Source organism: Acanthopagrus latus, chromosome 10 (genome assembly GCF_904848185.1).
Source record: "Acanthopagrus latus isolate v.2019 chromosome 10, fAcaLat1.1, whole genome shotgun sequence".
NCBI lineage: Eukaryota > Metazoa > Chordata > Actinopteri > Spariformes > Sparidae > Acanthopagrus > Acanthopagrus latus.
In genome coordinates this window covers 3,475,251-3,499,927 of record NC_051048.1, presented here as the reverse complement: position 1 = coordinate 3,499,927, position 24,677 = coordinate 3,475,251, and the positions used below count along the sequence as shown (strand labels likewise).

General features: G+C 43.4%; 2 protein-coding genes across 6 annotated transcripts; one reads left to right on the top strand and one right to left on the bottom strand.

Moving 5' to 3' along the window:
• Positions 1 to 863: 863 nt before the first annotated feature.
• On the bottom strand, positions 864 to 10,862 carry LOC119027030 (type-2 ice-structuring protein-like). Of its 3 annotated transcripts, XM_037111836.1 has the most exons (8): positions 10,724 to 10,862; positions 3,074 to 3,102; positions 2,864 to 2,960; positions 2,274 to 2,306; positions 1,594 to 1,703; positions 1,353 to 1,487; positions 1,156 to 1,264; positions 864 to 1,048 (listed from the first exon to the last, which is right to left on the bottom strand). In XM_037111836.1, the coding sequence occupies exons 1-8, from the start codon at positions 10,752 to 10,754 to the stop codon at positions 981 to 983; spliced, it is 612 nt and encodes a 203-aa protein (XP_036967731.1). In that variant the 5' UTR covers positions 10,755 to 10,862; the 3' UTR covers positions 864 to 980. The 3 variants fall into 3 exon arrangements, with proteins under 3 accessions (XP_036967731.1, XP_036967733.1, XP_036967732.1); XM_037111838.1 differs by lacking the exon at positions 3,074 to 3,102 and having other exon boundaries at positions 10,724 to 10,856; XM_037111837.1 differs by lacking the exon at positions 3,074 to 3,102 and having other exon boundaries at positions 2,864 to 2,956; positions 10,724 to 10,852.
• LOC119026983 lies at positions 4,290 to 24,513 on the top strand. Of its 3 annotated transcripts, none has more exons than XM_037111737.1 (36): positions 4,290 to 5,124; positions 5,634 to 5,687; positions 6,371 to 8,638; positions 9,808 to 9,869; positions 10,321 to 10,359; positions 10,676 to 10,876; positions 11,112 to 11,557; positions 11,793 to 11,962; positions 12,185 to 12,319; positions 12,477 to 12,575; positions 12,683 to 12,720; positions 13,046 to 14,148; positions 14,265 to 14,405; positions 14,497 to 14,531; positions 14,721 to 14,873; positions 14,998 to 15,129; positions 15,868 to 15,906; positions 16,118 to 16,243; positions 16,333 to 16,459; positions 16,561 to 16,731; positions 16,824 to 16,858; positions 17,042 to 17,203; positions 17,319 to 17,453; positions 17,628 to 17,666; positions 17,765 to 17,905; positions 18,050 to 18,132; positions 18,247 to 18,270; positions 18,625 to 19,111; positions 19,228 to 19,281; positions 19,524 to 22,817; positions 22,923 to 23,016; positions 23,102 to 23,209; positions 23,308 to 23,616; positions 23,711 to 23,827; positions 23,931 to 24,052; positions 24,142 to 24,513. In XM_037111737.1, the coding sequence occupies exons 3-36, from the start codon at positions 6,659 to 6,661 to the stop codon at positions 24,202 to 24,204; spliced, it is 10,464 nt and encodes a 3,487-aa protein (XP_036967632.1). In that variant the 5' UTR covers positions 4,290 to 5,124; positions 5,634 to 5,687; positions 6,371 to 6,658; the 3' UTR covers positions 24,205 to 24,513. The 3 variants fall into 3 exon arrangements, with proteins under 3 accessions (XP_036967632.1, XP_036967630.1, XP_036967631.1); XM_037111735.1 differs by having other exon boundaries at positions 19,518 to 22,817; XM_037111736.1 differs by lacking the exon at positions 5,634 to 5,687 and having other exon boundaries at positions 19,518 to 22,817.
• The last annotated feature ends 164 nt before the right edge of the window (positions 24,514 to 24,677 follow it).

Below are 24,677 nucleotides of genomic sequence, written 5' to 3'. Positions count from 1 at the left end.
AAACCTCCAGGGGAACAGAAGGTAAAAATAAGACGGTGGACTTGATTGTGTGTGTCTGTGTGTGCTCTGAAGTGTGTGGATATTTACTGGTTGTGTGGCAACTGTGACTGAAGACAGCAGGTCTGGTTAACTGGATTACTAAATGCTGACAGGCTAATCAATATTTAAAGGGCGATTAAAGGAATCGATTAAACCCTTAGTTGAATCCGTGTGCTACTACGTTAGCATGCCCAGCTAACTAAATTTTTCCCTAAAGTGGTAACCTAGGTTTTATTTCCAAAGGCAAGAGGCAGCTACACCTGTATCACTACACCTTATGTAGTTTTTTCTTAGTATGTCACTGCACCCCGTGGGTATTACATTTGTGGGTGCAGTCTTTGTTAGCATTAGCATTTCATTTTGTATTTCTATCATGTCATATATTTCATAATATATCCCTCGAATGTTGAGCTAGCATGCTGCAGCTAATCTTTCAGTGACTAGACACCATGCAGATGTGCTGTGCTAAAACAGAAAGATTTTATATTTTCACTTTTAAGTGTCTCACATTTCAGCACTCTTTGTTTGTATCCCTTTTCATAAACAATAACTCTGTCAAGTGTGAAAATTTGTTAGATACGTCGTTAGCAGAGGGTTAAAGTTGTATGTCAGTGGCACTGCCTGCATTACAACAGGGTTTTTTCCATCATATCAATTAGAGGTTATCGATCTTATAAATGTTCCTCTCCGGAGAGGCTGATCGAATTTCCTCTCACATGACTCCAGAGCTGATGGAAGATGCCCGAAGGAAACAAAGAAAGAAACGTATAACTCTGACAGTCTCTGAAGGATGAGTGTAGGGTTTGTCAGACTCACACACAGGGTTTTTTCAATGCTTGAGAACTTTAATTGTGTTAAAGACAAGAAAAAACAATCATCCTATCATGCACCCATCTTCTGTGATTCATGATAAGTGTGTGGCTCTGCTGTCCAAAGAGATGTCACAGCTTTTTGCCACAAACGAACGACTTTGAGTAGTCGCAAGGCTGATCATCAAATTTCTTCTCATCTGTAAAAAGAAAGAGTGAGTTATTTAGGGATAACTTTAATGAAGCCAAGTATATGTAAATGTAATGGAATTAAGAAAGAAGTGTCTCACACTATACATAAATTTACCTCCAAAGTTCATCAAGAGACAGTGTGCATTTGCCCGATTATCAGGCTGTCCTGGAGCCCAGTAGTTGATAGTAAAGGGTGTACCATCGCTCCAGAACCAGGTACCCTCCTAGAAGATTAGAGTTCAGTCAACATAATACAACAGACCACGTTTGTCTTTTATTTCTACTTTTAAATTTAGTATAATCATTAATTACCTGTGTTGCATCGTAGCCTCCAAGCCATGTGAGAGGATACCCCATCATCTGCCCCTGTATCATACTCTGAATCGCGTTATGCTCTTCAAAGCTGTGCACTGATGCAAGGTTTCCACCCTGAGTCTGACAGTGTTTCTACACAAGGACAGAAAGAGGTGCCACACAAATCGTTCATTACATATCAAGTCATACAACGACACCAAATTGAAGAATATGCCAAAATCCAAACCATCCTGATTACCTCAGCATTGGCCCAGGTCATGGTAGTTGGAACGTAGAGGAAACAGTGATCATTGTAACTTGTCCAACCATCAGGACAGGATGGTGCTATCACAGCTAGGGTGCTGATGCCTGAAAATAAATTCAGACAAGAGCTGAACATGGGAGGCATCGAGTCAGGTCGGATTAAAGGTAATTGGTTCTCAGCTTCTGAACCCTCGTACAGTAAAAAATGTAAAGCACCCATTATCCTGATAAATCCTGAGCTCCATCAGAGCGGTCAAAACACATTTGTTTCAGAAGCTAGAGATTTCCCCCTGTCCTGTCAAGGTTATAGCTGTAGCTTTTAGATTTGCTGCTTCAAGTGTGCCATGCCATTTGCTGCAGTGACATTGCAGCACACATGGAAATGTTTAAAATGACTGAAAGCTATGTAGGAATATCTTAAAATCAGAGAAAAGCGCCCTTTAAATAGCAGCAAATATACTGCACCAGGGTTTGGTTGGTCACTTTCTGCTGCTTCCTCTGCAGCCACTGTAGGCTTTGTTCTACTTGTTCTACACATTCATCAAGATGATAACACATTTTTATGTGTGAAATTGGTAGAGTTACATTTTAAAGACTTTAAAGAGCATATCATGAAATTATTAAGGCGAGTTGCAGAATGCATTTTTGTAAAAATATGAACAAAAAACAACTCACCGTCTGGTCCTGAGTTTGAATCAGCCTCTCCTTCTGCAACAGTTGGAGGTTTGATACAAAACAAGGTGACTCTTTGCTGTTATCACTATATGTACAGAATAATAGCACAAAAATTATGGTCTTTCTGTATTCAGTGTAGAAGAGAATGAGACGTATTTACCACCAGTCATAAAATAATCCCACTTTGCTCAATTTAAAGGGACTTTGACCTGCAAACTATCAAAGCTCTCCAATGTCCAGCAATTGACTGCTTTTTTGAGGAATTATTGATTGTTAAAGGTACAGTTCACCCCCTCACAATGTAGATGGAAAGTCTTGTGAAGTGTTGTAGTCCAGAACACATTTCTGGAGCGCCACCTCAACTCTGGACAAGCTGTGCGGAGCTACGTTTTATTTATTCAGCTATTCAGTAAAACAAGTGCCCATCTACTTCAGGAGAGTGCTGAAACTATGTTTTTCTGTGAAGCTCCAAACATGTGGTGGACTACGAAACTTTCCATCAGTTATTGGATAATGACTGAAATAAAAAAATTGACAAACAAAACTTACTGCAAAGACATATAAATATGATCTCAGGTTATTGTACGCACCAGCAGCTCTGGTCAGAGCCATCATGGCACAGACAAGTAGAGACACGGTCAGCATCTTTGTGGTCGAGGTGATACAGATGTTCGAAGTGATGACTATCTTCAATAGAAAGAAACAGACGTGCTGTAATAGTTCTTGAGGACAAGATAAGTGGTTGTTAGAGGAAGGAGAGAGGACAGAGCAGAAGAAAAGATGTGGCAGGTAAAGCAAACCTTGCTGAGGGTTGTCCTGTTGCCTTCCTCTGTGGAAAAATACCAGCTCTTTTATACAGTTGCTTATGTAATTTATTTATTTATCTACTTTAGGTAGAAACCTTGACTCACCTCGGGTTATCTGTTAGGGCTTATCGAAGTATTTGTTTCATCATATGTCATCATTCCCCTCTTGTTTACTTTAAAGTGTGACGTAAGTTTAAGCAGTGACACAGGCTTCTACGGTGCCCCAGACATGACAAAAAATAAATAAATTGTGGCTACAATATTGCCATTACATACACATGAAATACTAATTTGTGGCCACGAAATAAGTATAACGTGTGCACGAAACTACTACTACTACTACTACTACTACTACTACTACTACTACTACTACCAATTAATAATATTAATGTCATTCCTGGACAGCTGGGTAAGCAAATCAAGCGCACCTTCTCTAGAAACTGCAACAGCCTACGTGATGACCTTAAGGTTCTTACTCTGTTCTAGGCAGTGCCCAATCAGTGGTCAGAATCTAGTTTGTATTGATTTGCAGGTTGTTGCTGCTCTGACTGAACTACTGAGGGTGTCTGTAGTGTTCTCTGGACATTTGTCCTTCAATACAATTGTTGGCACGTGAAGTAGTTGCACACAAGTCAGGTATAATTGAATAGACAAAATAATTAAGAAAGTACAGGAGCCCCCTCAGGAGCTGGTGTCCTCAGGTGAACCCCTCAAATGTTGGGAACATGGCGTAGGAGGAGGACTGATGTCCTGCGTGCTGTCCTGACTGTTTGTTCCTTGCCCACGATGGAAAGTGCTCTGACCGGTAGTCCAATGGCTGTAGACCAGACTTTGACTTATGGAGTGGAACCAGCAAGTGATGGAGAAAGTGATGACACATCTCTATGAAGGAGAAATAAAATGTCCGTAGAATTTTCTTAGCAACCCCAAAAAGTGTTGAGCTTTCGCAAGAGATACTGCCGCTGCTGGCATCTCCTGAGGATCTCCCCAGTGTTGGAGGCAATGTCAAAAAAATAGTGACTAGGTATTTGTACTCCTACACAAGCCCTACATTCCTCCTGTGGATTATGCTGATGGCCGCTGGAAAATGTCACAGTGATCTCAAAAGTTCAACTCACCAAATACTACGATACTCTGAAATTCATGGACATTTTTCTTGGTTTTTAACTTTTCACTCAAATTGTTAAACTTGTCATTCATAGTGCAAATTAAATACAATTTTTAAATTGTTGCATTTGAAACTAAGACAGTTTTTACCTTTATTTCAGGTCAGTTAAGAGCACATGCTACCAAACAATCATAAAACTAGTATTTGTTCAAAAAACCCATCATCAAATTGAAGCATGACAACAGGTTGAAACCGTTGAAAGCCGAGGTCAGTTTTGGTGACTGGAGAAAGACAAATCTTTTTTTTAAATCCTGTATGAATTGTGTCATGAATCACATGTAGGATATTTCTCAGTTTAAATGATATTTTCTCAAGTCCATAAAGTCGCAGTTTGTTGTAATTAAAGTAAAATACCACCTTGTTTTGTGATAAATCGCTCATTGAACAACGTCGACTTGCTCAACACACATTAAAAGATACAAAAAAAGATGAAAATAAAAATGAATCTACTCATTGACAAATGCAATTATGTGAAAGGAGAGTTCTTCATGCACGCTAAGATTGGGGAGCAGCTCTACAAAGTTTTAATTTACGAGTTTTAACACCACTGTGTAGTCTTAATGATGACTGATTTTCATTCTGATATTTCATAATTTTTTCTTGAGTTGGAAACTTATGTTTAAAGTGACAAACATCATACCTGTGATTTAAAGCACCATTTTAATAAAATAATCAAATTTAAAAATGAGTCCCATGATGGAAACCGGAAGGGGAGTGGCTTCAGCTAGTCTTCGAGCGACCGTGCTTTTACTCTGAAGGCTGGACACATCAACCGGAAGTCGTTGTGATTCTGTGCAGCTGGGATTTTGTTCCGGCCGACAGCCCGAAGATGAATTGGAGCACAACAAAGCTGCAAGACACGCACAAATAACGGAAGGTAGGAACAAGAAAACGAAGTTATGACAACACAGAGTTAACAGGAACCCTTTTTAGTACGTGCTTGTGAATTCCGGACTTTCCTGAAGACGACCGTTAGCGGCTGCTAGCAAGAGCCGGAGAGGCTAGTTTAGCCATTAGCTCTGTTTGGCTTGCGAGCGGTTCATATCAGAAGGTTTTAAAATTAAGTACAGATTTTTTTTTTTACACCATTACAGTTTTGTTTTTGTATTTCAGTGTGACACTCAGATCTATTTCCAGCCTTATGGCCAGTGGCGGCTGGGCTCAGGCCTGTGAGTCGTATTAAAACATGCTAGCCTTAACTGTTAGCATGAAATGTAAATATCGACCTACCTACTCACCGTTTATTACAGTCTGCTAACAGGATTTATCACTCAACCTGTTTGTGATGGCTCGACAGGCTTTCCCAAAAAGTCCATATTGTGTGTCCTTATCTCTGTTTTGATAAAGCTCGGATACTTTATCTTGCGTTCATGTTATATTTTATAGATAATATCCTTGTTCTGACGAGAGAAGAGGTAATGCACTGGATTACCAAGAAAGGTGAGGTTATATTGAAGATAAGACATTAAACTCACATTTGTTTAAGTGGTCTGATGGTAGGTCCAAACGATGTAATGTCACGGCACTGTGCATGGAGTTCATAAAAGATAGTGGCGTCTTGTAGTATTTGGGAAGAAGCGTTTCAAACCTTATTTTGGGGGTTGTTTTGGTTTTGTGTGTGTGTGTGTGTCCTCATTTGAGTGTGTGAGACTTCCTCCGAAGCAAATGCAAGCGCAGATCAGGATCTTTAAGACATGATGTGTTGGTGGTCTTGAGAAAGAGTCTTTGTTCTTGGAAACACTACTGCATTTGTCAACAAATAAAAGTTTCTTGTAGTTACTTTGAAAATGTTTGTGTGTTTTGTGTAACTGCTGTTGCCAAATCTCAACAGTTTTCACCAGAAATGAGTGAGGACAGGAAATGAATGAGCTTCTGCTTGTGCTGGATGTTTTCATTAAAACAGCAGTGACCTTGTTTTCTCTCTTTACCTGTGCTTTGTTGCTTTACCTCCTCTGTGTTTCTTACTAGTTAAAAGCAAGAAGTGAAGGAGTGATTGTGTCCAACAGAAAGCACCTGAGGGGATATCTCCAGACAAGACCTTCCAGATGATGGAGTCAACCCATCCGTGAAGCTGAAGCCCAGTCCCAGCCAATAACCCCTCCCTTTGTTTCTTAACTTTTCAGCTTTGCATTGCGATCAGCATATTGTGCCCCTTCTCCTGCTCCGGACCCGCCTTGGGACCCCCCTCTAAGTAGAGGCCTCCTCTACTTAGAGGGCTCTCAGGGAGCCACGCGGGATTGGTCTGCATGCCGCCTCCTTGTGGATGACTCAACTGAAAGCCCAGCCAGGACTGACGCCGATAAATCACGCTCTTGTTGTTGGCCGCCGAGCTGCAAACTTTACCTACAACACCCACCTTCTCAACAGCTGAGACCATCAATCTATGTAACCTTCTCAATCTTGCAAACATCATGTCCCATCACCTGTATGATCCCTTTGCCCCTGAGAACCAAAGCTCTACCCAGGGGCAGTATGGACTCCACAGTCAACAGGCAGAGATTGACCCTCGGAGGGGAACTTCTCGTCTTGGACCTGGGTCCAGCTTCAGTTCTTCTGGAACTTCCTCTGTGATTCCCAGCAACTCTGGAGGAATGATCCCATCTCTGATGTCGCAGTCAATGAGCTACAGGCCTGAACAGGGTAGGGCCATAATGGATGTGGACATAGAGAGGTCTATAGATATGCATATTAGTAGAGCCAGAGAGGAGTCGAGGGTTCCCGGTAATCCAGTGCAGCGGCCTATAGACCAGGACATTCGATTTACCAGCACACAAAGAGATGAGTTTCGCTCATCAAGTACCGGGATGACCTCCTACGCAATGCCTTCAGCCTCTGCCTCTCTAGGACATAGACACTCAGATGTTGAAAGCAGCAGAGGCTCCATGGACTGGTCGAATTACAAAAGGCCCACCGCGGATGACTCTACATTTTATTCATCATCTGCTTCTTCTAGCTATGCAGGTGGTAGCGACGGTAGGTTTCATGCCCCAAGTGAAAGAGAACGTGAAATGCAGCCCATTCCAGGGTTAGGTGGTTATGACTACCCTGGTCCAGACAAACCTGCGGCTTCTACAGAGTCCAGTCGACCTAAGTACACCTCTCAATCAGCTGCTAACATCCTTATGCACTTTGGACTTGAAAAAGAGGACTTGGAACATCTCATCTCCTACCCTGAAGACCAGATCACCCCCGCCAACCTGCCATTCATCTTGCGTCAAATCCGTATCGAGAAGACCAAGAAGCCTACATCTGCAGGTCAGTCAAAACCTTACCCAGATCCCCAGCCCACCAGAAGTGTGGGTCAAATGGACAGTCACAGTTTGAGTACTTCTGGGGGGTCAGGGATACGCCAGGAAAAAATCTCTTCAGCTGTTCTTCAGCCAAGTAAAGTGATTGACTATGGACATACTGGTAAATATACAGGAGGGGCTGGAGATGAGATTGGACAAACTGGTGGCAGCAGGGCTAACAGTGTTGGGAGTGGAGGGATGTTACTGATGGACAGTTATGATACCTCCAGACACAGTCAAGAACCACTGCCAAAAATGACAACAGAGGTGAGCAGTTCCTTGGGTTCTTCCCGTCAGCAGGCAGGCAGTACCAACTTTTCATACGCTTCAATACTGAAACCTGTAGCTCCCCCAGGCCATGATCATACCACACGACTGCAGACACAACCAAACCAGACCTCCCAAACAATCCCCAGCTCTTTCTCTCTGCCAAGTAAAGACACAGACATCAGAGTTCTCCAGACAGAAGCCTCCAAACCCGGTCCTTCAAAAGAACCTATGTTGGATCGCCAGTCAGCGTCAAAAACCCAGCCACCTGTCAGTTTGCTCCGTGGTGTGCATCCCAGCCGAACTGGCCTAGTGCTCTTTGACAGTAATAACAAGAGTGGCACTAAGGATCAGAGTAAAACTCAAAGTCAAGGGTCAACAGTTGCTGAGCAGATGAAAAAGCTGCAGTCGCAGAAGAAGCCAATTCAGCAGAAGCCACCAGTGGAGCAACAATCAAAGCATCAGATGCACCAGGCACTGAAACAGCCAACGGGGCAAGTTATGTGGCCTCCAGTTTTTTCTGCCGCAAAATCAGTTCCTCCTGCTGCCGTTATCACCAACATCACCGATGCTCCACGTGCCATGCAGCATTCGATGTTTATCCCTGGTGCCCCTCGTCCCATCGTCATTCCTCCAGTTCTGCCTCAGCTGATCCCGCCCCTGATGACCTTCAATCAAATGCCGCTGACAGCTTCTAAGCAGAAGCATTCAACCAAGGTGGCAGTCTCCAAGGGCCGTCCAACACCAGCCATGATGCATGACTACGCAGCTGCCTCGCCGAAAATCTTTCCACATACCTGTTCTCTGTGTAACAAAGAATGTACTCATATGAAGGTGAGTGGAAGAATGCACAGTGTGGTTTCTCCCATTAGGAAACTGTCCGTTGGTTATTTCAATATCTAAAACTTTTGTTTTTTCTGTTTGTAAAATACCAATTTTAAATGGGTCATTTTTGGTTTTTCCATGCTGTTGTTTCACACGCAGAGGCTTGAAAAACACTTGCACAAACAATCCATACACATAAATTATAGTTTGTTGAAACATAAGATCATAGTGATACAAACTAAACGTCATGTACCAAAATAGTTCCACAATGCCGGTCACAGCTCATTGTTTCCTGGTCCAAGGAGACCATGTCTGATACATTTGACTTGACTGTCTTTAGACGAAATAATAATTGTCAAGTTTGAACAGATGAAATCGTTGGTTCCTAATGGCCGTTGCCAGATTTACAGCTCCTAATGTCTGTTGCGGCGTTGACATTAACTGATGGGATGTGATCAACTCCTGAGACTGTTGTTGAAAAAGGAAGCGAGGCTTTGAAGTCGTTACCAGGAAGAATCTGCATATCTGAAGAGCCGGTGCATCAGCGGAAGATGGAAGATGGAAGATGGCTGCTTCCCTTTAAATCTTATTTCTTTTGGTTTTTTTGCTGTTGTTTTTAACCTTTGTCTCACAGTATATTCATTGAATAATTTGGAAGAATTGTTCTTAAATATATAGCTTTTCTTTTTTCCCCACTATTGGAGCTCCAAAGGATTTTTTTTGGACCATCAGTTTTGGATTATTTTCCTCCTTTTGGAACAACAAATTTCTTCCCATCCCCAGTTTCTACAATTTCCTGCGTCTTCTCAAGGTGTCCTGGCCTGTGTGTTTTTTTTCCCTGATCTGTACCTGTTACCTGTGCCGAGATGACTTTCTCCAGACCCCAGGAATATTTATGATACCACACGACCTTCAGTACAACCACAAGACTGAAAAACAAAACAATGTACTTTCAAGAAAAAACAAGCTTCTTGTTTTGATTTTCTGCTTCCACTGTTTTTGTTATATTCCACAATGAAAACTTGTTGCCCTTCAACTCAACTTGACTATGAAGTCACATATAATTACCGAGGAGGATTTGTGTTGTCACTGGGAAATGATAGTTGAGATACTGACGATGTCAGTTTTATTATAATGAGGCCTATTCTAAATGCTGTGTCTGTTGTTCTGACTACTAGGATTGGATCTCCCACCAGAACACCAGCCTTCACCTTGAGAACTGTACACTCCTGCGAACAAGGTAAATCCCTTTTTAGGAAAATTATTTGATTATCATTGCCCCTTTCTTCATCTTTTCAGGGGAATCCAACCAGAATGATGTAGAGGAAACAGTGGTCAGAAAAAGAGAAGTTGTAATACTAAAAACTCTTTCTCAGGATTGTTCTTGAACCATTGGTGTCATCTCTGTTGCACTGTGGCTGCATAACTAAACTGTTAAGAGTATTAAATTGTGTTCCTTGAATGGTCTTTTTTGAACCGCCATTATTGGGAGGCTAGTGGAATTTGTGCCAGAGTTTGTTTTATTTTGTTTTGTGTTTTTTGAGAATGCATTTGTCAAGATAAACTATAGTCAAAAAGTCTGAGATGACTAATCGGTGGTTGTTTTATAGCTAGACACCTTCAGCCTGTGTTGGAAAAGTATTGCCCCTTTGTTATTTTAATAAGTGTGTTTGAATTGTCTTTGTCCACAGATACCCAGAGTGGGATGGTGAGATAACAGCAGGGCCCAGGTAATTATTTTAAGCTGGGAAGACCTGCCACCTTTATCTTCACTGACAAGATGACTGTGTACTAAATGTGAAGAGAGATAGAACAGATTTGCACAAAGTAAATCTGTCTATGTGAAAAGTAAGAAGAATAAAGCCACACAATCTGGAACAATCTGAAGACCCCTGATCAAAACCTCTGGCAAATCTGAATCTGTTCAGTGTCTACCCCGATTTAGTTTCAGACACATAGCGACCACACCAGTTTTCAGCCAGTGCCCTACTGATGATTTTTTTCTTTCCTGTTATCTTTGTTTTTCTTGTCCATTGCCCTCCTCAGGACTGCAGGTAAAGACACCAAGGCCTCAGCCTCAATCTCTGCACTGACCTCCCAGCCTCGTCACCAGAGGAGCAGGCATGACAGTAGCTCCCGTTCCCGCTCCCGCTCATCCAGCCCCCGCCACAAACGTGGTTCAGAGCGTAGAAGGGAGAAACACAGTAGCCGATCACAATCGCCACACACCTCCAGACACACTCGCAGGTCTGTGAAACATAAATTATGTTCTTAGAAATAACACTGATGAAGAGAAGAGACATTTGTCACTACCCGTTTGTGAAATTATCAAAAACAAATTCAGCAGAACATTGAACTGATCTGTTTCAACATAAACATTTATTTAGTCTCTTGGGATTTGTTACTTACCGCTATAAAAATCTAGACTTGGATCGAATTGTTTGAGTCTTTTGATAAATTATTTCATGCGTAATTCCTTCAGGTCCAGGTCTCGTTCCCATGACCGTCTGGCAGCCTCCCGCTATCGGTCACGTTCAAGGAGCCCTGAGAGACGATCTCCGCCAAGAAGGAGAGATGAGAAACGGTCCTCACCAAGGAGAAATGATGAGAAACGATCATCTCCCCGGCGGAGCCATGAGAGACGATCATCACCGAGGAGGAGTGACGACAGACGATCGCCACCAAGGAGGCGTGACGACAGACGATCGCCACCGAGGAGGCGTGACGACAGACGATCGCCAACACGGAAGAGTCGTGACAGCAGATCGCCAACACGGAAGAGTCGTGACAGCAGATCGCCAACACGGAAGAGTCGTGACAGCAGATCGCCAACACGGAAGAGCCGATCATCCAGAGAGGGATCTTCTCCTCAACAAAGGAAGTCGAGCATTGCAGAACGACTGGCGAAGAATCTACTAGAAACATCAGGTTTGAAGATTACAAACATTTTAGGACCTCCCTGACCTGAGGAAAAACCCACTTTTTAAACCTACCTTGTTGCTGAACTTACCAGCACCTGTGTATTAAGCTTACATACTGTATACAAATGCATGCAGAAAATACAAACTTTCTGTTGCGTAGTTTTATATTTGCAATTTAGGGAATACTTCCAACTGCCAAACTTTGCAATTTTGTCTGACGTGTTCCGTCTTCATCCCGCTAGCTGTCCAGTCTCTGTCAAAGCGGTCTGACCTGGAGGCCATGGTTAAAACTCTGACTCCTGCCCTCCTGGCTGAGATTGCCAAGTTGGAGTCCTCATCTTCCTCTTCTACAGCCAAGAAGGAGTCGACCACAAACTCATCTAAAGCAAAGCCCAGCCTGCAGAAGGGAAAGGCAAGTTCCACCACCAGAAATTAAGGGTGGTGTTTGTGTGTGTGTGCTAGGAAATCTAACACTTGGATTAAACACTAACTGAAAATTATACTTTAATTCAACATAGTTGACAGTATAAATTGTAAAAACATGCATTTTTCTCTTTCGTCCATTTGTGACGACCGACACCATATTCAGTCTAAGTTTGTGTTTTGTTTTGTTTTTATCTCTTTCTTAATTCAGTCTGGTAAGTCTTCAGCTCCAACCATGGTGAGACTAGATGGGGTTGATAAATCTCTCTCACACAGCGATATGGCTGCCCGTATTGGACAGTTTGGAAAAACCAAGTCGATTGTAATGCTTCGGGCCGTGAAGCAGGTATGTATTTCATTCACTTTGATCGATTAATTTACTAGCTAATCTACTACTAGCCTGATTATTAAATTAGCATTAGAGAAATTTTAAAAGGATGCCTTATAATTGTTTGAGTAATGCAAAGATATAAATATTTCTATGTTCATGTGTGCACATGTAGGTAAACGTGTGTTTCGAAAAGGAGGAAGATGCTAAGAAACTGAGGAGCGCAAAGAGCTTCAAATTGAAGGGATTTATAATTACTGTTGCCGGAGAAAAGGTATAACACATTCTCTCTTTCTCTCTCTGGTGAATATTAATACTGTGTCTGCTCTGGTGTTGGAATGCAAATTAATTAAAGATAAAAAAAAATGACTTTGTTTGCAGGAGACTGTTACTAAGGAGCAAAAGAAGCCTCCTCAGAAGTAAGATGTGTTTTACGTTGATCTCTTTTTCTTGTTTTGTCAATGTATTACTTTAAATATGATATAAATAAGACACTATTTTGCCATTTAGTATTGTCCAGGAATACTTAAACAACTTACAACAGATTTTGTGACTGTTCCCTTTACAGGTATTAAGTTGAGATATAATTTCCATCCCCTGTGTGTTAAATATCATTCATAATGTTTAAGAAAAATGACAAAAAAATGCTTGCACATGGCAAAAGTCATCCCAAGACAGCGCTTCGTTATTGTGAGGAACATAAAACTTGCAAACCCTGAGCTTGAGTCTCTCTTTTGTTCACAGAAAACCTGCAACACCCACCACAACCCCTAAAACCGGCAAAGTCACCAGTCAGAAGATTGCATCTAAAGGCTCAGTTAAAGCCCTAACGACTGTCACAAAATCAAAAGCCTTGGTTTCCAAAGCCAAAACCATCTCAACCAAGCTCACTAATACGCTAAAAACAGGAAAACTGCCGGTGAAGGGAGCTGCAAAAAAGGTCGTGGTGAAGCAAAAAACATCCTCCGTATCAAAGTCCACAGGTCCTAAAAGTCAGCCTGTTGCTGGTCACTCCAAGCAAAAACCTGTACCTGAAAAGTCTGGGACCAGTGTTAAAGAATCTGTTGCGGTGCCGAAAGAAACAGCTGAGGGTGATAAGCCAGCAAACAAGACTGTTACCCAACCAAGTAAAGGCAAAGTCACCGAAGCGAAGGCCTCAACTACCCAGAAACCCAGAAGTCCAGCAGACAAGTTGGCTGCAGCAGAAGGTGTGGTAAAGGAAAAGCTTGAAGAAACGGCCACAAAGACTAAAGTATCTGAAACCAAGGTTCGAGAAGCTGTGGTGGAGCCGAAAGACACCGCAAAAATGACTGTTACTCAACCAACAAAAGTCAAAGACAGTGTCACCGAAGGAAAGGTCAAGGTTTCCAAAGCGGAAACAGCCTCAACTACTCCAGAAACCCAAACTACAGCCGGAGGTGTGGTAAAGGAAAAGGTTAAAGAAACATCTACAAAGGCTGCGAGTGCTCCAGAAAGTCGGCCCGATTTGGAAAGTTCCAAACCTAAAGAATCTGAAACTAAGGTCAGAGGAGATGTGGTGGTGCCAAAAGACACAGAAAACGTGACAGTTTTGGAACCTGAGCATCAAGCAAAACTTGACAAAGCCAGTGACGCCAAGGACGCGGAACCAGTGCAGCCTGGGAAAACAGGAGGTGAAGCGGCGGAGCCCATGGAAGTTGAGAGTGCAGTCGAGACCCAGCCATCAGAACGCTCTGTCAAAGAGTCTTCTGAACAAGGACTGGAGACCAAAACAGACGCTTCACAAATGCAACAGCAGGCCGGAGGAAGCCCAGCTGTCGAGGCCAAGCTGCCAGGTGGAGGCGTTCAGACAAAAACAAGGCATAAAGGTATGTTGGAGACCGGATGGATGGTGGCAGGTACTTCAGAACAACACATTTAGTTCCACTGAACATTACTTTCAAGTATATTAACGTCTCTCTTAATTCAATCTGATCTTTTGAAGACCCTGTGAAGGACGAAGCACCAACCAAGGATTCCTCTGCCTCAGCTGCTCCAGTCGTCAGCGAGCAGCCATCGGCAACTGAAGTTACTCCTCTGACTATTGGGGAAATGGTAGAAAAACACCTGAATACACACAGAATAGGTAAGAAATCCAGGAAAGACACTGCAGGTGTCAGTCACAAATGTCTGCATGTGGGCATAAATGTAACGCCTTTTCTTGGTCTCTCTTTCAGTGTGCCTCAAGTCACAAACCCTCTTCTCACCAAGAGTAGGTTCCCCCTTAATTCATTTGTATGAAGTAGTACAGTATTCACACATGTAAACTTCTTAATGTTATCAATTAAACTCTGAGGTAGAAGGTTTCCCTCAGCTTTTGCCATCAAATGATTAATAAATATGTCAGATTAATGTTGAGCTTTATTATCCTCCTCTCTCTTTCTTTACTTAATTCTTCCAGTTTTTCCAACTCCATAAGAAGCACGTGCTCATAACCAGACTGCCGAAGTACGAGGATGGTCTCTACACAGAGGAGGACGTTGCCAAACTGCTCACTCCATATGGGTTTCAATATACTGATGAAAACATCAATATTGTTCCTCAGACACAAATGGTAGGCACCTTTGGGCCCTGCAGCCTTACACTGCTTACATCAAACTGTGTAAAGTGCTTCTGAAGAGGCAGTTAAAAGGAGGAAATAAATGTTCTAACACGTTCCAATCTGGTTTTCCTCTCAGGCTTTCATCCGGATGCCATCAATGGAGACTGTGCGCAACTTAATGACCAAAGTCAAGGAACAGAAAGGCTTTGTGTTCAGAGGGTCGACAACCCGTTTCAGTGTACTAGGAAGTGACATTGCAATGACCCCGGTAACTCCATTTTTTTTTTAAGTGTATTTGTTAAAAGGGAGCAGGTTCTTACATTTCCCCAGAAAGCAAAACCTGCAGGACAGGCGTCACAGGTTGGGAAACTAACAAAACAATGTGCAAAACACAAAAAGGTTCAAAGCAAATTGGTCCCTTGGTGATGGTATAAACCCAAAACTAAAAGTGATGCGGGAGTCACTAACAAGGGGGGAAACAAAACATGGAAACTGGCCAAAAGAAGAATCTGAAACACACTCACCTCAGAAAAGCATCTGATGCAGGGGAACTGCAGCCTCCTGACTGACTGACTGACTGCAGTCAGGTGAGGGAGATCACCACAGGTGCACCCAATCTCTCCTGACGACCTCTGAACTAGATCTCACAACCAGACCCTGAGGGCCCATAACATCTGTTATGACCCTGTCCCAGATATAACTAAATGTTGTTTGTTTCTGTTGCAAGATGTCGCTGATCTCTATGCTTGGACGTATTCAATCTCCTCTGGGGATCATTAAAAAACACAAGAACAAGATGGAGAAAACTGACCTGAATTTTTAGTGTTTATAATCAGATTTTCATTAGAGTTCAATATTTGAAATACATCTTAAAAATCCAAAAGCCCACACAAGCTCCATTTATATTCATTCTGTATGTATACAGAGACACAGTGTTTGATGCTCTTCTGTTGATGAAAAGTATCTTCGTCGTTTAACGCAGCCTCCTCTCACATTTCTGTTGTAGCTCGGGTTTTACAAATTAATGATGAAGCTGATGGATTTCGTAAGTAATACGTGTGCACACACACACACACACACACTTAAATATTCATCATTAGTTAACTGCTTTAAATCTTGTGTCAGATAAAAACGCCCTCTACTGTCAGATTTGATTTCCTGCGTTTGTCTCACCAATAAACTTTATATTCAGTGTGAATAAAAGCCTGTTCAAAATGTATCCATTCTAATTAAATTACTTCCTGTTTTTGACACAGCCTGTCCGTAACGATGGAACAAAAATAATCTTCATCAGTAACATTTCACCGAGCGAGACCAGGGAGCTCAGAGAAGCTCTGAAAAAAATGGGTTCAGTCAGAAACTTCCTGCCTCTCCTCAACAAGGTATAAACTAACACTTTGAACATACAGGTACTTTAAAAAAAAAAGACTTCCTGTTAGTCTTACCAGGTGTGTGTGCCTGTGTGTTCCAGGTATATGTAGAATTCGACGGTGAACGCGACGCTGATCGGCTCGGAGTTTGGTACAGTCTCCTGAAACAACCCCCAGAACACAAAATCCACAGGCTGAAAACACCAAACAGCACCTCTACATCACTGCGTGAGTCGGCTTTGTAACATATGAACAATGTACAAAACGATAGGAAAAAAATAACAGCAAATTTATTGAAAAGGCTCTTCATTTATTTGTTGTTTGTGCAGCGCCGAGGCTTCCTGAGAACGCTGTGCCGGATGGCAAGGATGCAGTCGACGGAGCAACAGTCCCGCTGACCAGATTGGGAGTTCCGGAGGGCAGCGCCTCACCGTTTTGGATCACGATGAAAACGAGTCCCTTCCTGTTCCCCACCGCGTCTCCTTGGTTCATCGTCCCAGGTAAGAGAGACAGTTACAGGTTTGATGCTGCCAAATTTAACATATTGACCCTTTCAGTGAGGTAACTGCCTATGTTCATTTTTCTCTCCAAGATTACCTGACAGTCAGAGGAGAGGAAGACATCGAGGTAAATCCTCTTTCTCTTGATTTTACTTGCTCAGCATAGACGACATTTAGTCAGCAGCCAGAGCCGTCGGTCGCTTTTCACCGGCTAAAATGACAAACGCGACCGAAACCATCTTTGATAAACCGTTGAGTCAAAAACTGGGATTCAGTCTAAACTTTGGGCATTGAATGTTGTGTTTTAAAGGAGGCCAGTCGTGGTTCCATGTTCCCCACAATCATGCTGACTGGTTTACCAGAGGGAAACTACAAGCATGAGGACGTCGCCCGGCTGATCTGGCGATATTTGCCAAAACACAGCCTCCGCTCCCTGTACTACAACGTGACGGTGTTAACGCTGCAGAGGAGGGTGAGCAAGAGAAGCTGCTGACCGTCACAGGCGCAGATATTTTAATTGTCAATCAAACAAAAGTTGTGTGGTTGAATTGATGATGTTTCTCCGTTTCTATTTTTTTTTTTTCCAGGCCTTTGTGTTTTTCGCTGATTGGACCGCCTGCTGCAATTTCGCCCGAGATCACATCAAAGATCCTGTTTCTGTCCAAGGCTGCACACTCAGTGTCCACTTCGTCTTGCACCACTTGGATCTTCAGTCCAGTGAGGTATGAACACCGAGAGTCCTCTGAAAAATAAATCGACTTTCAGAACAGAATTAAAGGAAAAATCAAGAAGAATTATTCTTTATTTTGTCACGAAATCTGTTAAAAAGTCAAATATAACATCAAATGTATTTTTACAGCATCATTTGCAATGCATGACCTGTAATCTCTTTGCAGGAGACGATGTATAAAACGCTGATGAAGCTGAGCAACGCAGTAAGTCATGAATCATTTATCTACATCTTTTGTTGAGAGAAAGCAGCTGTTTTTGTATCTTCAGGCCTTAACACCAACGGTTTCTTCTTCTTCTTCAGGGAGTTCCCGACCAAAACTCTCTGGAGGAGCGGCTGTTGTGTGTTGAGACTTCTGAGACGTCTGTGGAAATCGTCAGGATGGTCACAGAAGTTGTGGCGTCCATTGCGAGCTTTGTCAACTTCCTGCCGCTCGCTAACAGGGTACAAGAACACAAACACCTGCACGTTTCATCCCTCCTGCAGATTTAGATGAGTTCTGAAATCTCACAACTGCGTTGGACCTGTTTTGCACTCAACCCTTTTCACTTTCTTCATCTCCTCCTCTTCTCTGTCGCTCTGCCTCAGATATGCATTGAGATGGCGGACTCCAGTGGAGTAACACAAGTGATGGAGAAACACACCTCTTTCTCACCTGGCTCTCTAGTTTGGTATGTGTGTGTCTTTATAATTGCTCTCACTTCATGTACAATTTTTTTTTTTTAATCCAATCCCCCGATCTTCACAACTCAACTGACTGATCGTTTTTCTCTCGTCTCTGTCAGGAGTAAAGTTCTGCGTTTTGAGACGTGAGTATATCACTTCACAATTCATTCCTGAAAGACAGAACAAGTTCATGACAATGATTATTATGATGGATAGTTGATCATAGTAACTGTGACTTTGTGATGGAAATCTTTCACTGTTTTAAAGACCAAATGATTAATTGCTTTATTGAGAAAATGATCTGCAGGTGATTCGATATTAAGAGTAGCTACTAGTTGCAGCACGAAAGTTATTACAGGGATTTTCATTTTAAAATATAACTCATTGGCATGTTTTTGTTATAAACAAAAGGCAGCTCAGTGACACTAGATGAGAGGATCCCTCTGTTTAATTTGCAATTAACAGTTCTTTTCTGTTTCTTAACATTTTTATTTTAGTTTGAAGAGCCTAAAAGAGCGTCTACAAGATGCCAGTGAGATCAACATTGATCCAGAACCCATCAGCGTCAGTGAAGCCAAGTCCTCAGATGTGGAGCATCAAACCCAGCTGCCTCCTCCTGCTCTGGGAACCAGTGGTCCTGTTGAGGAGCTCGTCACAACAGAACCAAGTGCAGCCGCCTCCATAGATGTTGCAATGGAGGAGGATGTTGAGAAACCAGGAACTGAGATCACCGCAGACTCCGCTGTCGTTCCCGAGGCAAGAGAAGAGGTAGAGAAGGTGAAGGCTGAGGAGGAGACGCGAACAACAGGTGATGTGAACTCAGTCCCTGCAGATTCCAGCCTCGAGCCCTCAGACGCAGCGCACAAGCCCGAAGAAAACTTTGCAGAGTTTTCTCAGCTGAACGAGGACATCTTCGCGGCGCTGACGGCGGCAGTTCGCCAGCACAGACTCACCCGAGAGAGCAAGACGCAGAGTGAGGAGGAGGTGAGGTTGATTTCATACCCGTCACATACAGTCACAGAAGTTTACCACAACGTTTTGAAAACCGGGTGATTTCATGTGTCACTAATCCAGGAAAACTGATTTATTTTTATGTTCAGGGCACCAGCAAAAACAACACAAGCTCCAAAGCTGAAGAGAAGCCTCAGAGAACGGTACATTGCTGTGATTTATATTCTAATAAACATCGCAGTCCCTTTTATTGACTTACTTTAATCTCTCATCTGTCCAAGGAGAGCATACTGAGTGCCCTGATAATATGATTTTCTCTGAAAATGTTCCCTTGTCTTTTTCAGTAGTACTTGATTAACAGTATCTTGCAATAAATTGACAGGTGGACAGTTTATCAAACTAATTTTGAATAACCTAAATGACTTTGTTCTCTATCCACGGCCAGGATGATTTTACAGATGATGTTTCTTCAGACGCCTTCCTTCTTGACGAGCAGAATTTTGACCTGGACGATTTTGTCACTGTTGATGAAGTCGTTGACGAGGGGGAGGTAAAAAGCTCCAAGCATCATCGCTCCCCCTCCTCATCCCCCTCTAGAGCAAGAAGAGAGAAGCAAAGCTCAGGCGTGTCCTCTAGTGGCAAGAAGACCTCAACAAGGTCTTCAAAAGACTCCAGGAACTCAGCCTCTTCCTCATCCTCCTCATCAAAGTCAGCTAAAGCCACAAGCTCCTCTGACTCCAGCACCGGGTCACCAAAAAAGTCCAAGAGCTCATCTGAGCCCAATAAACTGTCCTCTGCCAGTGTCAGTAAGCCCTCTTCCTCCTCCTCCTCCTCCTCTCGACGATCCACTGAAATCCCATGCTCACCTGGTCAGAAAACACAGCAGAGCAAGACAAAATCTGCAGCAAAATCATCAAGTGCTGCATCTTCCGGTCGCAGCACCCGCTCATCTTCTGCTGCACATGAAAGGGAAAAGATATCGTCAGCCACGACCGTCGAGGCTTCAGTAGAAACTCATCCAGAGCTGCTGAGAGACACAAAAGACTCAGAGGGTGCACTAGCAAAGTGTGACCACACAGTGTCAGCAGAGGGCAGTGCTGCAAAAACTGTTGAGTCAGAGACAAAAATAGAAACATCAGAGATGCATCCATCGTCACAAGGACATGGGGAAGAGTCGAGCCAAGCCCAGAGTCTGGAGATTGATGTTAATATCAGGACACGGAAGAAAGGAAAACAGGAAGGGAATGAAGATAATGCTGACAAACACACCAAGGAGGAGGAGGACGACTGTAAAAACGACCAAATCCTTGATTCACTTGATCAGACAGATAAACAGATGGATGATGGGGACCGAGACGGCAGCTCTGAAACCAATCTAGCTGTACCTGAGGAAGGCCAGACTGTGTGTGAGCGAAGTTATCAGGTGTTGGACAGTGTCGATGATAAAGGCAAAACCCGACCAGAGGACAACAGTGAAATGGACATTGACGGTTCTTTCCAAGTGTTAGACAGTGTTACTGAAGACCAAGCAGCAACAGGTCAAGAGGACAGTCGTCCTGTCCTAGATGATGGTTCCACAGTAAAGGGACTGTCTGAGGAAGATGCTGGTCCTGTAGTTGATAAATCTCTTGAGAAATCTCCAGTTAAAGATGCAGTTGGTGAAGAACAGCAGACAAATGACGAAGATAATTTCCAACCATTAGATACAGGTGGCAAACAAGCTGAAAGGGGCGAGGAAGACGGGAGGAACAGAAATGAAGAAGGAGATTCCAAAGATTTGGAAAATCCTGCTGCAGATGAGCCTGTTCAAGATCCTGACAATGAAGATACTGAGCAAGAAACCTTTGAGATACTGGATTCAGTTGATGATCAGACTGCAGCAGAAGATGACAACCAAAAACTTGAAACTGGCATTGACCAGATATCTAAAGAAGACATTGGACCCACAGAACAAGAGGACACATTCCAGGTAATTGATTCTTTGGAGAATCAGCCAGAGACGGACAACAAGGAAGAAAGGACCAGGAAAGGGGAGACAACTGTCAGAAAAGACGGAGCTACGAGGAGGAGTGGCCGCACAAACACAGCATCTAAAACTGAAGAGAAGGAGAAATCTCCAAAGAAACAAGACAAGGTGGTTAAAAAACATGAGACACGGACAAAGATGGACACCACTGCAGGAGGCTCTGAGGAGATGATGTATGAGGTAGTAGATTCTGTTGAAGACGATCCAGTTCAAGATGTCGCCACCCCAGAAAGGTCAAGTCGAAGAAGGAGTGCAAGAGGGAAGACGGAGGAGAAAAGTTCATCAAAACCTACAGAAGTGTCTGAAAGACCTGTCAGGGACGAAGAGGCTACTTACAAGATTTTAGACTCTGTGGAAGAAGAAACTGCTGAGGAGGAACCAGCCGTCACGACAAGAACTACGAGAGGAAGAAGGGAAAGAACGGGTAAGAAAGATGCTTCCAACGAGAAGACAAACAAAGAGGACACCCCAACGAGAAGGAGGCACAGTCCTGCTGGTCAGTCACAGGAACGAAGGGAAGAAACACCAAAGAAAGAGGAGAAAGCCTCTCCAACTAAGAAGACTGGCATCAGAGAGGCAAGTGAGGACGATGGTACCTATGAAATATTGGACTCTGTGGAGGACGAGGCTGTGAAGGATGATCGGCCCGCTAGAGGACGAAAAGGAAGAAGAGGAAGACCAAAGAAAGACGTCAAAACAGCTGAAAAGGACAAAGACACGATAAAGAAAGCCGAAAAAGTAGCAGAGGAAGAAGAAGCAACATATCAGATTGTTGATTCTGTGGAGGACGACACGACCGACGATCAGCCCCCATCAGGACAGACTTCTAGTAAAAAAGACCTTTCTAAAAATGATGACAAGCAAACTAAGAGCAGTGCATCATTCCCAGGATCAACCAGTAATGAGGAGGAGGAAGAGCCCATGTATCAGATCGTAGATTCTCTGGAAGAAGAGGAAGAGGAGCCGACTGCTGCAGAGACGCCCGATATGGGGAAGAAGAAAAAAACCAATGGAGAGCCATCAAATGAAGAAGGCGACGCCCTGACACACGGTACAAAAGCTTCAGTAGCATCTGGAAAATCGCTGGTCAAGGAGGACTGTCTGTCTGAGGTGGTTGTAAAAGAGGATCCACCTGCAGTAGAAGAGGAGAACACGTCCAAAACAGGAAGTAAGAACGAGGACAAATCACCTCGAAAGTCCCAAAGTGATACTGAGCTACCTGAGGTGGAAAACAGACAAAAATCAGCTGAGAGAAACGACACAGCGAGCACTCTGGTCAACCTGGACGAAGTGAGCGAGGATGAGGAGGATTACCCCGACGATACAGCAGAGGAGGAAGAGCTGAGGAAGAGACAAGACACCACAAGAGAGAAGCAGATCACCAAGGAGAGGGAGAGAAGGAGCCGGAGCAGCAGCAAAGGAGGAGGAAGCAGCTGTGGACGAACAAGGAGGTCCAAGGAGAGAGGGAGGGAGAGTGAGGAGAAGGTGGAGGTCGACTCCAAGGACCTGGTGACGCTGGATGAGGTGGGGTCAGATGAGACCGGAGAGGAAAGACCTCAGGAGATCACGGAGGGAGAGCTGCAGACACTCGTCACTCTGGACGAGTTTGTAGAAGAAGAAGAAGAAGAGGAGGATGTTAAAGTGGAGCAGTCTACACTGGAGACCCGCCCACTCCTCCAGGGGGACGAATCAGTGGACTCCTTAAACCCAGAGGTAAAGATTCAGATCTGAACACATCAGCATTTTATTTTATCCCACAGGGAAACTGACTGAGAAGGACTGTAAAACCCAAACAAGATCTCTTGTTTCTGTCTTTAGACTTTGGTGACTTTAGATGAAGCAGGCGGCGATGAGGAAGAGCAAGCGGAGAAAACCTCAACATCTGCAAAACGCAAACATGATGACGACACAGGTGTGTTATTGTGATGTGGGGCCCTTAGATGAATTTTGCAGGATATTGTTTGTCTGAAAATTTCCTTTATTTTTTCTTTTTTCAGAGGAAAGTATGAACTTTGTGACGGTAGATGAGGTGGGAGAGGAGGAGGAGGAAACGGTTACAACCCGGACAAGAGGTCGACCCAGGAAGAGAAGCAGACCGACTCCTGGTAAAACATAAACACATATTAATCTTCACTTCAATCACATCACTGCCCCAAATTCTTCTCAGTTGTTTACACAGTCAGTTTACTGTTTTTTACCACAGTGAGAAAATCTACCAGAGGCAAAAAAGTGAGCGCAAAAGACAGCACAGAAGAAGAAAAGCTGGCACTTGATGCCTCCACGTCATCGGACACAAATCCATCTACGCTGTCAAGTGACGTTCCGCCAGAGGTCCAGAAGAAAGACGAGGAGGAGGAGGAGGAGGAGGGAGGAGCAGCGAGACAAGCCGACATCAGTGCCTCCTCTGCTGGGCAGGAGACGCCAACAGAGCTCCCTGAAGTCCAAACTCCTGACGAATGTGTGGAGGAAGGCGAGGAAGAGAAGGAAGGATGGAGCAGGGCGGACATTAAAGGTACGGAGCGACGGAGGTCGTTTCAATCCAATCTTACAGCGTGTTCGTCAGGGCATTGATAATTTATTGATTATTGTTTCTGTCTCTTCTTCAGCTGTGAGTAAACGCAGGAGGGAGCTCGTCGGACCTGAAGCTAAGAGAGCTCGTTCTCAGTCTCCTTGTGTCTCTGCTGACTTCAAACTGCCGCCGTTCAAACCCAACAACCCCCTCGGTGAGACACACACTTCAACATGCTCCCATTTATTTAAAATAAAAAGAACACAAGATGCCAATGTGTTTTTCTCCTGTTTCACTCTCACTGTCTCCTTCTGCAGGTCAGGAGTTCGTGGTCCCTAAATCAGGGTATTTCTGTAACCTCTGCTCTGTTTTCTACCTGACCGAGAGCACCGCCAAGGACACACACTGCAGCAGCCGGAGACACTACGACAACCTGGAGGTACGCACAAACACCTGCACGACATTTAAACACACAAGAACACACAGTCGGCCTCACGTCGCTTTGTGTTCTCCCTCTTCTGTTTTCAGAAACATTATCAGACGCTGGAACAGGAACCATCAAGAAGTTCTCAAGGCTCCGTTTCAGATTGATCCCGACTTTCATCTGCTGGTTTTTGTGAACTGTACAAAGCTTAAAAAGATAAACTCATTGAATTGCTTTCTGCAAATGATACCTGATCAATATTTTAGCATGAGTTGTCTCACAGTCACAAGTGAAGAAATGAAAACATCCGATCTGTAAGAATTGAGACAGAAATGTCACATTTCAGTGTCATCTGTATGTATATATGCTGTGAATTCCTCACATCCATGTTTGCTATCGTGTGTGTTTTGTCATCCTTTCTGTTCTCATGAATTTAATTAAATGTTAGTAAAAAAAATAAACTTTTTTAAAAAAAACAAACGTCTCACTTCTTTCATGACTTCGAGGAAACTCTGAACATTAACGTTACATCGACAAAATGTGCCGTTCATCGACCTTCTCGCAGGTTTCAGACCATCCTGATATTTCTCACCACGATCAAAGCAGTTAAAGATACACAAACACATTCTGTAAGGTAGAA